Here is a 15845-nt window from a genome sequence, read left to right on the forward strand (position 1 = left end):
GTTAGTGAGCATACAGGTGTAATTCCCTACCCCAATCCAGACTCATGGATTTTTTGCTCTTCCTCCTTTCAGATTCCTGTTGACTTTTGACTGTTAACGTTCCATCGGTTCGTGTCTTGTCTATCAGACACTTATTATATACATTAGGAATCTTATGTCAATCTTATTTACGCTTGGAGTAATATGCTTACATTTTTAAGGTTCTGGAGTTGTAAGTCCTTAAATCATCTAAGGATGTTGATGTGATCCAAAGATGTATATCCATGGACATCTGCTAGATCTGCTGAGATCCCAACGCTGTATTAAAGTGTTAACACCTGGCAATCCTGGACTTTAGGGCTAGAAACTGTCCAGGAAATCCTTGTTTTGCATGGCATTATTTCAGATACTAAACTTAAAGGGGATTTTTTTCTATATTTTGCTAGTGGATCCCAAATAAAAATTTATATGTAGATTGTGGAAGGATTTGATATAAGGTTTCTTCAGGCACTAAAAAGATAATTTCAGTTACTATGATAAAAGCCAGCTTTTTAGCAGTTCATAAACATATACATGGGGGTTAAAAATGTCTTCAACAAATGATTATACAGTGAGCACTACAGGAGTTCAGAGACAGAAGGCATCACTGTGGGCTGGAGGAGCTGGGCGAAGGCTCCATGGGGGTGGTGAGATGTCCTGGGCCTAAGTGTGGGATCAGATGGATGGAAGTGGGGAAGTCCTTTCCAGCAGGGGCATTGGTATGAATTAGGCCTCAAAGCTTTGAGTTATGTAGGCTAGGTCCCAGGAGTGAATAATACATATGCCTCATGTAATTGCTTCTTAAGAACCAAAATATTGTTAGGCTTTCAATAAAGTAAACCTTGAAACTGTTCTCCTTCGGTAGTTAAGCATCCAAGCCTTATGTTCGTTCATGCCCATAAGAGCATATTTTCTTAATATATGCCAGTTTCCGGTGTGAATGAAAATTTTAAGTCCCAATTTTCAGGGGTGCCTGGGTGGCTCAGTTGTTAAGCGTCTGCCTTCGGTTCTGGTCATGATCCCCGAGTGCAGGGATCGAGCCCCGCATCGGGCTCCCTGCTCCACGGGGAGCCTGCTTCTCCCTCTCCCACTCCCCCTGCTTGTGTTCCCTCTCTCGCTGCCTCTCTGTCTGTCAAATAAATAAATAAAATCTTTAAACAATAAAGTCCCAATTTTCAGTTTTCTCACCATTTGAATCTTTTGCCTTTAGCACCACCTGGTGGGAGCATGCTTTTAATGACAACGTAGCATCTTGCCGTAAGTGTGTTTTAGTTGACCATACTGAATTCATAATGTTTCTACCACCTCTTTTATCTTTTTATAGGTTGTACGTGGAAGGATTTCTCTTGACAAGGATTTGGCTTCCCACAAATAGCATAGCTAGGGCCTTGGCTCTTTTCAGCCGTATAGCTATTTATTGTGTTCCTGACCCTTGTCAGGCGTTTTAACTTATAGCACTAATCCATTGTTTGTAAGTGGGAAGGCACAGTGGTGCCAGTTTGTAGCTAGTGCTAGATTGACAAGGAGCTTGGGATAATTTCCAGAGTTTCTGTCCAAGACTGCAGTTCAGGCTGCCTATTTTTTCTCTATCCTGTGACTTAGAAATATAGTGGAAAAATTATAGTTGGAAGAGATCCTAGGAATCATCTGGCCCCCTGCCCACATTTTACAGGTGTTTAAGATTAAAAAGCAAGCAAACCACAAAAAAAAAAAAATCCTTCTTGCTAAAAAGTGCCCCTGATAAATACCTTTTCTCACAAATGGGCACTATTACCCAAGTCAAAAAGCAGGAACAGTAGTAAGCATCCACATTCCAGTTCTAGAAAACAGGAAATGAACTAGGTATGGTGTTCTTTGCTTTTCCTTACTAAAACACTTTGGCAGTTCATACCAAGTCTCAAGGCTGCCTCACTTCTCAGATTGGTAGCCTGGCAGCCTGTGCATTCAAAACAGGGATCTTTTTAAACTTGGGTTGGGAGGGTCTGACTTGGCCTTGAGATTTGTAGTATGACTTTTTTTTAAAGTATAATTCTTTTTTTTCTTTTTAAAGATACCATTTATTTATCAGAGAGAGAGAGAGAGAGAGAGAGAGAGTAAGCATGCCCAAGCAGGGGGAGCAGCAGGCAGAGGGAGAAACAGGCTTCCTGCTGAGCAAGGCGCCAGATGTGACAGTCAGTCCCAGGACTCTGGGATCATGACCTGAGCCTAAGGCAGATGCTTAATCATCAGAGCCACCCAGTTGTCCCTAGTATGACCTTTTTTAAGGGATGTGGTCATGTGAGTTTTTGAGAGCAGCCCAAATTTTGGCTGAATGGATCTTATTCTATTTAAGGAATTGATTAGTGCAGGTTCCCAAAGGGTTGAATTTAAGGTGTTCTGCATACAAAACATCACTGAAGTGTGATCAGGGAGATGGAAGGGTGGAAAGAGTGAAGGCAGGCGTTTGGGTTCAGATACCTGTTCCCTCACTTAACCAGCTACATGACCTTGAGCAAATCACGTATCCTCTCTGAGACACCTTTTTTTCAGTTCATGGTGTGCGGCCAAGAGGACTAAGTGAGATAACATGCGAAAGCTTTTACTTTAATTCCTGGCACATAGTAGGGACTCTGGTCATTTCTTTACCTTCTAACTCCCTGGCAGTAAGGAGGTTGAAGATTTTCCTTATCTGTCAGTAAATACACATCTGTCTAAGATTGATTAAACAGAGATTTCCTGAGGATAGGGTAAGAGAGTAAAAGTCAGAGATCCTTTTCTGGAGAAAAATATTGTTCCATTTAGTATAGGCTTGCTTTACAATATGTGGTTTTAACTGGAGCGCTTGTATTAATTTTGGGTTCCTAGCTCCGAATCTTAGGATGGGTTATCAAATTGGCTTAAAAAGGGACTATAGGGTGTAAAAGGGCAAGTGATTGTGAATGCTGTATATTAGTTAGGACTCTTTACGTATGCTAGGGATTAAAACATAATTTGTCCTAAATAATAAAAGGAATTTTTAAATTTTATCTTAAAGATTTTTTCCCCACGGTCCCCCATAAAGGGACTTTATGAACTCATATTTAGCAACGACTGGATTCTGCAACTCCACATTTGCCTCTCAGGATCTCATTTTTCTCATTCTTCCGGTGGGGTTCCCACTGAGTTCCTCGTTCACCTGCAGCTCCAGGCTTTCCTTTCAAGGTCACAAAATGACAGTTGTATTTACGTACCTCATTCTCTTACACCACCCAGGAGAAGAGACCTTCTCTCCCGTCGCTGCCATAGGAGGGAAAGAAAGCTCCTCTTTTTCAGAGGGTCTCACAACATATCTTCTGACACTCACTGGCTACAGTTGGTTTGTGTGCTCATTCCTGATCCACTAACGAGAGCTGAGGGGTGGAAGGCCCCGACTGGCTGTGGCCAATCAAAGCCTGTCCCTGGAGCAGGGACGCAGTTCATCTTAACTAGACCCCATGGCTAAGAATGGGAGCTGAATGGTTTCCCATAGGACATTTGGGATTCTTGTTCCAGGAGGAGGGAAAATTGCCAAGCAGCAAACCACCGTGATCTGCTTCAGTCATTAATTCAGATTTTGAGCTGTCAATTAATAAAAGCCTTCTGTTACGGCTGTAGGGATCATCCGTGTATCATGTGGACTGGAGGCTGCAGGAGAATTCCAGTTTTGGTGTTCCATGCTGAGGCTATTCTGACAAAGGACAACAATATTCGAGTAATTGGAGGTAGGTATGGCTTCCCCCACGGTGGGCAGGGTGGGCATGGCCCCGGGAACCTCGTCTTACAGAAGTTGATATCACATGTGAATAGGAAAAGGGCCTTGGCCATGAGAAAAAAAAAAATCTCATGATTTTTTTTTTTTTTATACTTCAGGATTATTTGGAATTTCTTAAGTTTTCTGCATCTTAAATTGCCTTCCTTCTGTGAGTTTTTTCCCTCAGAATTATGTGTATATGTGTTACTGTTATTTTTTGTGGTAGAAGACACAAAACAAAATGTACCCTTTTAAACATTTTAGAGCGTACACTTCAGTGGCATTTAGTGCAGTCGCAGTGTTGTACGACCCACACCATGTCTAGTTGCAGAACATTTTCCTCATCCTCAAGTGTACCCCATTTCCATTAAGCGGTCACTCCCTGTGACCCCTTACCCCAGTTCGTAGTAACTGCTCATCTACTTTCTCTCTTCTGATTTGCCTATTCTGGGTACTTCATACAAATGTACTCGTACAATGTGTAGTCTTTTGTGTCTGGCTTTTTCCACTTAGCATAATGTTTTCAGGGTTCATCCATGTTGTAGCATGCGTCAGTACTTTGTTCCTTTTCACGGAGGGCTGTATTTTGCTTATCCATTCATTTGTTGATGGATTAGTTGGTGGTTGTTTCCACCTTTTGGCTCTTGTGAATAGTGCTGCTCTGAAGATTCACGTACAGGTTTTTGTTTGAACACCTGTGTTTAATTCTTTTGGGTCTATACCTAGGAATGGGATTGCTGGGTCTTAGGGTAATTCTGTGTTTAACTTGTTAGAGAGCTGCCAAAGGATATTCCATAGTGACTGCCCAATTCTACATTCCCACGAACAATGTAGGAGAGTTCCATTTTCTGCACATCCTCCCTGACATTTGTTATTTTCTGTTCTTTAGATTATAGCTCTCCTGGGTATGTGAACTGGTAGCTTATTGTGGTTTTGATGTTCGTTTCCCTGATGACTAATGACCTTGAGCATCTTTTCATTTGCTTCTTGGTCATTTGTATATCTTCTTTAGAGAAATGTCTATTCAGAGCCTTTGCCTGGTTTTTTGTGTGTTTGTTTTTTGTTTTTTTTTAAATAAGCTCCACACCCAGTGTGGAGCCCAGTGAGGGTTTGAACTCATGATCCTGAGATCAAGACCTGAGTGAGCTGAGATCAAGAGTCAGACGCTTAACCAGCTGAGCCACCAGGCACCCTGCTTTGCCTTTTGAATTGGGTTGCTTGACTTTTTGTTCTTGAGTTAGAAGAGTTCTTTATACATTCTAGATACTAAACCCTCATCAGATATATGATTTCCAAATTCTTTTTCCTATTTTCTGGTTTGTCTTTTTATTCTCCTGATAGTGTTCTCTCCTGAGCAAAAGTTTTTCATTTCGATGACATGCAGTTTATTTCTTTCATTGCTTATGCTTTTGGTGTCATATCTAAGGAACCATTGCCTAATCCAAGGTCATAATCCCTATGCTTTCTGCTAAGAGTTTTATAGGTTAAGTGCTTACATTTAGAGCTAAATGGTCTTTGATCCATTTTGAGTTAACTTTTTAATATAATGTGAGATATGGGTCCACCTTCATTCTTTTGCATGTGAATATCCAGCTGTCCCAGTGTGATTAGTTGAAGAGAATATTCTTTCCCTACTGAATGGTCTTGGCACTGTCACTGTAAATCAGTTGACTTGGATGTATGGGTTTATTTCTAGACTCTTAATATTCCATTTACCTTTATACCAGTGCCACATTGTTTATGATTACTCTGCCTTTGTACTGTTAAAATTGGGTTGGGTTGTTGAGTCCTTTAACTTTACTCTCCTTTTTCAAGATTTTTTGGCTATTCAGGATCCCTTGCAATTCCGTATGAATTTTAGGATCAGCTTTTCCTTTTGTGCAAAAAGGCTGTTGGGCTTGTGATGGGAGCATATTACCGTCTTAATATTGAGTCTTCCAGTCTGTAAACATGGGATGTCTTGTCATTTATTTGGGTCATCTTTGATTTCTTTAGCAATGTTTTGTAGTTTTCAGTGTATAAGTTTTAGAGTTCCTTGGTTAACTCTATTCCTAATTATTTTATTCTCTTTAATGCTATCATAAATGGAATTGTTTTTTCAACTTCATTTTTGGGTTGTTCATTGTCAGTGTGCAGAAATACAACTGATTTTTGTATGTTGATCTTGGATCCTGAAACCTTGCTGAACTCATTTATTAGCTCTGATAGTTTGTGTGTGTGTGTGTGTTCTTTAGCACTGTCTGTGTCTAAGATCATGTCATCTGCACGTAGAGATTTTACTGCTTCCTTTCCAACCTGGATGCCTTTTATTTTTTTTCTTACCTAATTGCTCTGGCTAGAACTTCCAGTAAAATATCAAATAGAAGTGGTAAAAATGGGCAACTTTTTCTTTCCTGTTTCTGATCTTAGGGGAAAAGCTTTCAGTCTTTTACTGTTCAGTATGATGTGAACTGTGGGTTTTTCATGAATGCCCTTTATCATGTTTAGGAAGTTTCTATTCCTTTGTTTTTTTTGTTTTTGTTTTTGTTTTTTAAAGATTTTATTTATTTATTCGACAGAGATGGAGACAGCCAGCGAGAGAGGGAACACAAGCAGGGGGAGTGGGAGAGGAAGAAGCAGGCTCATAGCGGAAGAACCTGATGTGGGGCTCGATCCCATAACGCCGGGATCACGCCCTGAGCCGAAGGCAGATGCTTAACCGCTGTGCCACCCAGGCGCCCCTTTTTTGTTTCTTTTTTTTTTTATCATGCAAGGGTGTTGGATTTTGTTAAATGCTTTGTCTGCATTAGTTGAGAGTTTTTTTTCCTTCATCCTATTAATGTGGTGTATTACATTGATTGACTTGTATGTTGAATCATACTTGCATTCCTGAGATAAAGCCCACTTGGTCATGGTATAATCCTTTTAATATGCTGCTTGATTTGGTTTGCTGTTATTTTGTTGAGGGTATTTGCATCTGTACTCATAAGGGATTTTGATCTGTAGTTTTCTTGTGATATCTTTATCTGGATTTGGTATCAGAGTAATGCTGGCCTCGTATAATGTATTCCCTCCTCTTCTTTGGAAGACTTTGAGAAGGATTGCTGTTAATTCTTTAACTGTTTGATAGAATTCACCAGTGAATCTATGTAGTCTGGGCTGTTCTTTATTGGGAGGTTTTTGATTACTGATTCAACCTCTACTTGTTATAGGTCTATTCATGTTTTGTATTGATGCAGTTTTGGTAGTTTGTGTGTTTTTAGTTTTTGGCCATTTAGTTTATCTAATTTGTTGGCATATAATTATTCTTAGTATTCTTTTATTTATTTGTTTTTCATAGTTTTCTTATGTAATCCTTTTTATTTCTGTAAGGTCAGTAGTAATGTCCTCATTTCATTTCTGATTTTAGTAATTTGAATCTTTTCTCTTTTGTTCTTAGTCAGTCTAACTAAAAGTTTGTCAATTTTGATCATTTTAAAGAGCCAACTTTTAATTTTGCTTATGTTCTCTATTTTTGTATTCTCAATTTCATTTATTTCTACTCTTCTTTGATATTAAGCAGTGCTCTGAATTCTGGGGTTAGCCTGTAGCTATCTTTAGAGGTTACAGTACCGTGGATCTGAACTGATGTGTGATAGAGTGGAAAGAGTCTATACATGGGTTCTCAGTCATTGGTTCAAATCCCAGCTTTGGCATTTACTAGCTGTGAGTATGGGGCAAATCACTTAAACTCTCTCAACCTGTCTCAGTCTTTGGTGGAGATAATAGCTACCTTGCAGGCATTGTAAGAATTAATGAGATCATTTAATATTTGGCACATTAGTAGGCACTCAAAATTTGTGCTGTTTACTCTACTGGTTGAATAGGATCTGTTCTACTTTGAAATGACTTTAAGGTCTGTTCTTACCCCATAATAAGCCAGGAGTTCAGAGGACGGCGAACACCTGCTTCTGGGATTTGCATCCTCCCTCCCCAAGGGTCCTGTTCTAATCCCTTCAGCAAGTTGCTAGGTTACCACTTAAAGGGATATGGTTCATTTGTGTTCTCTGAATTTGGAGGAACTGGAGATTTGCTAACATTTGCAAAGAAACTCCCTCTCAGCATGATTGGAGTCAAAACATCAAAGGTGGGTAAAAACAACAGAAGTAAATAATCTCCCCCAAACATACTTCTTTTGGTCTCCTTGTCACGTAAATGAATCTCTGTATTCTATGGCAATAAGCAGACTTTTCTTTTTTAGAGTACCTAACATTTAACATTTACTGGAAATTAGTATCCATCAGTGTTGTCATCCTGTTGTTTAAGTGGTCCCTGTGTTTTTAGAACTTAAATGTCTTTTCCACCCCGTACACATTCTCGTGATTAAAGAAAAAGCCACTGAACTTTTTTCTCAAACTTTGTTTTTGAATTTTCTGTGCCTTTCCGATTCTTTAAGGTTTCACAATTTTCTAAACCCTCCTTTATGAAAAGAACAATTTTTAAAAAAGATTTACTTATTTATTTTAGAGAGAGAGAGTGCAAACAGGGGGAGGGGCAGAGGGAGAGAGAGAATCTCCAGCAGACTCCCACTGAGCACAGAGCCTGACATGGGGCTCAATCCCAGGACCCTGAGATCATGACCTGAGCCGGAGTCAGATGCTTAACCAACTGAACCATCCAGGTGCCCCTGAAAAGAACAATTAGAATGAGTGTTTCTAGTTGCTGCCTCAGAGTTCTGAATTGTTAAATACTCTGGGTCTTTATTTTTTCCTCCTCTCTTAAATAGCTGACATAGATCTGCTCAGATCATAATCCTGTGTTTAAATCCCCTTGAGAAGTGTTTCTGGGGCATTAGTTATCTTCCGCAGATCTTAGAGTGTTAGATGCCGGCCTTGTTTTTTCTGTTATCTGTTAAATGTTTCATTGAATTTACTATTAATATTTTTGGTACAGTATGATTTCATATGCTTTATTTGTGAAATATTCCAGAAAATTTTTTCCCTTACTATCTCCGTGTTTTTTTCAAAATTGCATATACTTTGAACATGTAAATGGGATTGCATTTTATTTTATTTTATTTTATTTTTTTTAAAGATTTTATTTATTTATTTGACAGAGACAGAGACAGCCAGCTAGAGAGGGAACACAAGCAGGGGGAGTGGGAGAGGAAAAAGCAGGTTCATAGCGGAGGCGCCTGATGTGGGGCTCGATCCCACAACGCCGGGATCACGCCCTGAGCTGAAGGCAGACACTTAACCACTGTGCCACCCAGGTGCCCCTGGGATTGCATTTTAGAGACAAGAGAGATTTTCAGTTTAAGGTAATCTGTTCCTAGAAAGAAACATCATTTTATAATTTGCCCTAAATGTGTCAGCTTCATAAATTTGCATTTGTGTAGGCTAGTACTGTCCAACAGAAATATGATACAACCCAGATATGTAAGTTTTCCAGTGGCCTTACTAAAAAAAAAGTAAATAGAAATAGGGAGCGCCTGGTGGCTCAGTCAGTTAAGCGTCTGCCTTCGGCTCAGGTCATGATCCCAGGGTCCTGGGATTGAGTCCTGCATCCGGCTCCTTGCTCAGCAGGGAGCCTCCTTCTCCCTCTTTCTGCCTCTCCCCCTGCTTGTACTCTCTCTCTGACCAATAAATAAAATCTTAAAAAAAAAGGAAATAGGTGAAGTTCGTTTTAATAATATACTTTGTTTAATCCAAAATATCACTTCCACATTTACCCAATATAGAAAAAGTTCATCAAGATATTTGACATCTAGGCACGCCTGGGTGGCTCAGTTAAGCGTCTGCCTTTGGCTCAGGTCATGATCCCAGAGTCCTGGGATTGAGCCCCACATAGGGCTCCCTGCTCAGCGGGGAGTCTGCTTCTCCTCTCCCTCTGCCCTTCTCCCCCACCGCGCTCTTGCTCTTGCTCTGTCTCTCTCTCAAATAAATAAATAAAATCTTAAAAGAAAAGATATTTGACATCTAGTATATATTTTACACTGTAAGTGTAAAATCTCAGTGTGGCACAAAATTTTCATCAGAAGTTTTTAATCTGTATTTAGATTTTACAGGCATTATCATTGAAAAAGTAAATTCATATGTTCAGGTTGTTCCAAGCAAGTTTTCCAATAACTGAATCAAGTGTCAGTTTTCAAATTTAAATTTAAATTAATAAAGTTAAAATAAAATTAAAAATTCATTTCCTTGGTCATACTGGTTACCTTTCTTTCTTTTTCCTTTCCTTTCCTTTCCTTTCCTTTCCTTTCCTTTCCTTTCCTTTCCTTTCCTTTCCTTTCCTTTCCTTTCCTTTCCTTTCCTTTCCTCCTTTCTCAGAGTAGGAGAGAGAGAGAGGAAGGCAGGGAGGGAAGGACAGAGGGAAAATCTCAGGTAGCCTCCATGCCCAGCACTGAGCCCCATGCAGGGCTGATCTGACGACCCTGAGATCATGATACGAGCCAGAATCAAGAGTCATACGCTTAACCGACTGAGCCACCCAGGCACCCCACACTAGTTACTTTTCAGGTGCTGGGTCGTTATACGTGGCTAACGACTACCATATTCAACAGTACAGGTATACACCTCATTTTCTGACAGGAAGGCCAAGCTACACTGTGTTGCCATTGAAAGGGTTATTCTTATATTCTAAAAGTAAAAAAAAATGACCGTTTTATCTTCATTCTAGTTTCTCAGGTTATTTTTGTCCAAACCTCTTAGGGCATGTCATCACTCCCTAGGTGCTTCTATGCTGACAGGTTATTGGTTCCTTGTTTTAATTTGCTCTGCTGCTGCCAGTCCTGGAATTTACCAGGAGTCCTAGCACTTTAGGTTGCCTTCTGATGAACATGTGGGTGGTTGGAGAAGAGGAAATTCTGTAGTGTCATGGTGGAGTCGAGGCAGTGCATGTTCAGAAGCTCACATAGCAGATGTCTGGCACTTTGCTAGTAGGACCAATACCATGCCCTGCTTCTTGTTTTTATATGGAAGGAAATATGGATAAGGTGGTTATTTCTTGGACAGTGGGACTGGTTCAGTTTATAGTTGCAAGCTTCCATTTGACTCTTGCCATGGGAGCAGAGCCCAGGGCTGCCAGGTCTTTCAAGTGAAGCCCAGAAATGGAGATTTTTATATGAATTCTTGCAATTTTAAAAGATTAGCGACTAATTCAGTTTTATGCTTAAAACACCACAAAGAATGAACAAACCATGTCTGCAGGCTGGATTTGGCCCTTGGGTCACCAGTTTATAACTGGTAATCAGCATTATTGGATGCAGGGCTGTTGGATGCAGAACATGAATGTGAGTTAAAATCCCCAGCAATCACACTTGCTTTATGTTAGTCCACCCTGCCTTTCTTGAACTCCCCTTTTGCAACATGTGCAATGGATCAGAGTTGGGTTGTATAGTTAGTTGGTGCGGATTAGAAGTAGTTGGTCACCGCTTACTACTTACACACTGTGAGAATTGGGTCACTGAGTGCGGTGATAATCGCATTTTTCTTCTATGTTAGGCAAAGTAGGAGAAAGTATTAATAGCATTTGTACTTTTAAATTTGCTATATAATGCATAATTTACATATGATGCTATGTATTAATAGCTATTTTACCATATATTTACCTTTTTTTTTTTTTTTTTTTACCATTTTTGCTATTTAAAAAATTTTTTTACTATGAGCACTGGGTGTTATATGCAACTGATGAATCATTGAACACTATATCTGAAACTAATGATGTACTGTATGTTGACTAATTGAATTTAAATAAAAATAAAGAAAAAAACGTTTACTATGTAGCAGCAAGTGTTCTAAAAGTTTTACAGGTATTAACTGATGTAGTGCTTACAACTATCCCATGAGGTAAGTACCTTTATTATCAACCCCATTTAACAAGTGGGGAAATTGACCATAGAGAAATAATTTATTCACAATTACAGGCGGGAAGTGGTAGAACCAGAATTTGAGCCCTTGGCAGTTCCACTCCAAAGGCATCCTCTTTCTCTTATCATTTCCCCTTCCTCCCCAGTCCCCAGCTAATCATTCTCTGTTTTTCTGCATGCCTTAGTGACTCCCTTCCCCATGGCCTGGCACTGTGAGGTGAGCCTTGCAGAACAGGTGTGGAATCAGGCACACTTCTTGTCTCCAGCATGGATGATGTTTTGGCTTTTGCATGTGCGGAAATGGAGATGTCGGTGATCACAGTTATCATAATGAAGACACCTGATTTTCTTTCACTTTTTTTTTTTTTAAAGATTTTATTTCTTTGATGGAGAGAGACACAGCGAGAGAGGAAACACAAGCAGGGGCAGTGGGAGAGGGAGAAGTAGGCTTCCCGCTGAGCAGGGAGCCCGATGCGGGGCTCGATCTCAGGACCCTGGGATCATGACCTGAGCCGAAGGCAGACGCTTAACGACTGAGCCACCTGGGCGCCCCTTCTTTCACTTTCTAAACATTTAATCTAAAAAAATTAAAAACCTTTTGACAAACTATACGAATAGTACATTCGTTTGAATGGATGTATACTCTTTCCCTGAGTTCACCAACTGTTAATGTTTTGTCATATTGTCTCTCTCTGAACCATTTGAGAATTAGTTCAGATACTTTATACCTTAATGCTTTATTCAGCAATGTGTCACCTAAGCACAAGGGCATCCTCCGTATAACCACAGTACTGAAATGACACTCAGGAAATCTGCCATTGGTAAAATAGTATACAGTGCTTATGCACATTTCCCCAATTGTTCCAGTTTTGACCTTTATAGCTGTTACTATTTTTCTAAAATCTAGGACTAAATAAAAGATTGTATTTAGTTTTTTTTTTTTTTTTTAAGATTTATTTATTTATTCGACAGAGATAGAGACAGCCAGTGAGAGAGGGAACACAAGCAGGGGGAGTGGGAGAGGAAGAAGCAGGCTCACAGCAGAGGAGCCCGATGTGGGACTCGATCCCGGTACGCCGGGATCACACCCTGAGCCGAAGGCAGACGCTTTAACGACTGCACTACCCAGGCGCCCTGTATTTAGTTTTTGTATTTCTCATCTAATCTCCCAGACTTCGTGTGTGTGTGAGGGTGTCTTTCATGGCATTGACATTTTTAGAGATTTCCAGACTAGTTCCTTGGCAGATGTCCTTAAGTTTGGGCTTTTCTGATTATTTCTGTGTGTTTAGATTCAAGTTTAAAAATTTTGTAGGACTATGACTTAGTGCAGTTGTGTCCTCCTCGGTGTATCACATTAGGAAGGATGTGATGTCATTGTATTACATTATTGGTGATGGCAAATTTCATCATTTGGTTGAGATAGTATTCACCAGATTGCTTCATTGGAGGGGTGCCTTTCTCCTTTGTTACAAGCATTCTCTGGAGTGATGTTTTGAGATGCATGAATATCCTCTTTCCCAATAGTCTCTCACCCATTGATATCCATTGATTTTAGTCTAAACTACTTCCTCTTACGATTTTTATAAAATGCTGATTTTCTCTTTCTCTCTTTTCTTTTCTTTCTACATTTATTAGCTGGATTTTCTGTAGAGAAGAGCTTTCCCTTCTATGGGAGGCTGAATAATGGTCCTCCCAAAGATGTCGACCTCCTAATCCCCAGAACCTGTGAAAATGTTATCTGACATGGCAATGGAAAATTAAGGTTGTAGGTAGGATTAAGGTTGCTGACCAGCTGACCTTAATTACAAGGGTCCTTTAATGCAGTAGGAGGCAGGGTGCCTGGGTGGCTCAGTTGGTTAAGTGTCTGCCTTCGGCTCAGGTCATGATCCCAGGCTCCTGGGATTGGGTCCTGTGTTGGGCTCCCTGCTCAGCAAAGAGCCTGCTCCTCCCTCTGCCTGCTGCTTCCCCTGCTTGTGCGCTCTCTCTCTGTCAGATAAATAGATAAAATCTTAAAAAAAAAAAAAAAAAGTAGGAGGAGGCGGAAGAGGAGTCAGATGGATGCTATGTGAGAAGGATTAGACCTGCCACTGCTGGCTTTGAAGATTAAGGAAGGAGACTGTAAGCCATGGAATGGCGGCAGCCTCTAGAAGCTGAAAAAGGAAAACAAATAGACCCTATCTAGAGCCTATAGAAAAGAATGCAGCCTTGCTCTTGCCTTGATGACACCTGTGTCAGACTCCTGACCTACAGAAGTATCAGACGATGAATCTGTGTTGGTTAAGCTGCTAAGTGTATGGTAGTTTATTTTAGCAGCGGTAGAAAACCAGTATACCTTCTTACCTACTTATCAGTATGGACTCATTAGTAAGGGATTATAGCCTATCTCTGTCATATTCATGTTTATGTTGAAATTGTCTTGAATTTGGCCACTGAGATCTTTGTGACATGTTCCCCATCTGTTTTTGAGTGCTTTCCTCTTTTTTGGCAGAACAAGATATTCCAGGCCTATCTTGTGCTTTCCCTCCCCACCTTGGAGTCAGAAGACAAACTCTTAAGCAGTGCACTGTTTCTTACATTCTCCTCTGTGCCGCCCGAAGCAAACACCTAGGACTCTGAACTGTTTTTCTTACAACAGTATGACAAAGGCAACATAATAGTGATTGATCATTGGGGGAGACCCTGTAACTGGGCTTGAGAAGTGTGTCACAAGAATGAGAAGTATGGAGTATCTGGCTTTTTCATTCCAGTCTTCCTGTGTCTGCTTTGCATGGTGTTCCTGCCAGGGCTGGGCAAATAGCAGCAGGAATTTATAGATATTTTCACATAAATTCATAAAAAGGTGTGCTTACCTTTGCAGAGGCTGAATTTTATTCTAAGGCCTGTTCATAAGTTTCTGTATTACTCTTATTCAGAAAGTGTTCAGCATGCAGTCCTTTAAAAAAATTGTTCTGCAGATGGGGCGCCTGGCTGGGTCAGTGGGTGAAGCCAGTGACTCTTGATCTCAGGGTTATGAGTTCGAGCCCCACACTGGGCATAGAGATTACTTAATTAAAAAAAAATTTAGGGGTGCCTGGGTGGCTCAGTCAATTGGGCATCTGCCTTTGGCTTAGTTCATGGTATCGGAGCCCTGGGATTGAGCCCCGTGTTGAGTTCCCCGCTCAGTGGGGAGTCTGCCTCTCCCTCTCCCTCTGCCCCTCCCCTGCCCCCTTCTCATGCTATTGCATACGTGTGTGTGCTCTTTCTCAAATAAATCAATAAATAAAATCTTTTTTAAAAATTTAAAAATAATTGTTCTGTAGAATTCTTAGGTAATTTTCTCGAACAGTTTGTAGGGATGCATAGAAAGAGATTGCCTTTAATGGGCCAAAGTAAATGTTAGTCTTTGGGGATATATAGAAATCTCGCATGATTACACACTTGTCTTAGGCAGGGGTGGCTGTGCTTACAGGGCCTGGCAGGAAACGGGAGTGAGTGAAGGCACTGCGGGCACAGTGCTGAGCTAGAGCACGGGAGCCTGTCCTGAACGGAGCGCTAGTGCTTCCCCGTGGACTCTTGTCCTGGCAGAGAGAGCAAGCCCAGGGCTGCCAGGGTTTTCAAGAGGGGCCCAGAAATCTAGATTTTTATACGAATTCCTCTAATTTCCAAAGGTTGGTAATTCGATTTTATTTTTAAAGCACAACGAGAAATTAACAAACTATCTTTGCAGATTGAATCACCAGTTTACAACATACTCTGACCTAAGCAACACTAGTCACCAGCATCACTGCACACAGAGGGCTATCTAGAGCAGGGGTTCTTAGCCTTTTTCTGCAGTGGACCAAGTGTGCAGTGGTGGTGTGGGGAAGCCTGTGGGTCTGTTCTCAGAATAATGTGTTTTAAGTGTATAAAGAGAGATATAGGATTATAAACAAAATGAATTATATAGAAAGAGAATTACCAAAATATTTCTTAAAAACTAAATTTGTGACATATATGCATTTTTATTTGTGCATTAAATAACATCTAGTGGAAGGTCTGTTCACTAACCATAACTCTTAAATACTGTGAGAAGTGATATTTTGAGATAACCGTGACAACTATAAAATAGTATTAAAATACCTGGTATGTGTAGGTGGCAGGGTCACAGGAATTGCTAGCACTGCTCTGCTTTGTGCCTACATTCGTAATTGAAGATAATGTTAAATTTCAACTAGTAGTGAAAACAAAGATGTCATTTTGTCCCCCATCCAGATGTCATAACCCCCAGTGAATCTC

The 15845-nt window shown here is 40.4% G+C and overlaps 1 protein-coding gene across 19 annotated transcripts in view; it reads left to right on the forward strand.

The window, feature by feature from the left end:
• Nucleotides 1-15845, forward strand: part of TTLL5 (tubulin tyrosine ligase like 5) — a 276284-nt gene that overhangs the window by 4094 nt on the left and 256345 nt on the right. For all 19 annotated transcript variants that reach the window (XR_015721823.1, XM_045807764.2, XM_045807766.2 and 16 more), the window contains one exon: nt 3631-3737. Coding sequence is in view for 16 of the 19 variants with exons in the window: in XM_045807764.2 (XP_045663720.2) it covers nt 3631-3737 (107 nt within the window). In the remaining 3 variants the exon portion in view is untranslated. Of the gene's footprint in view, nt 1-3630; nt 3738-15845 lie in introns of those variants that run through there.

The sequence above is a fragment of the Ursus americanus genome, chromosome 26 (genome assembly GCF_024610735.1).
Source record: "Ursus americanus isolate L20-20 chromosome 26, mUrsAme1.1.p, whole genome shotgun sequence".
NCBI classification, from domain to species: domain Eukaryota; kingdom Metazoa; phylum Chordata; class Mammalia; order Carnivora; family Ursidae; genus Ursus; species Ursus americanus.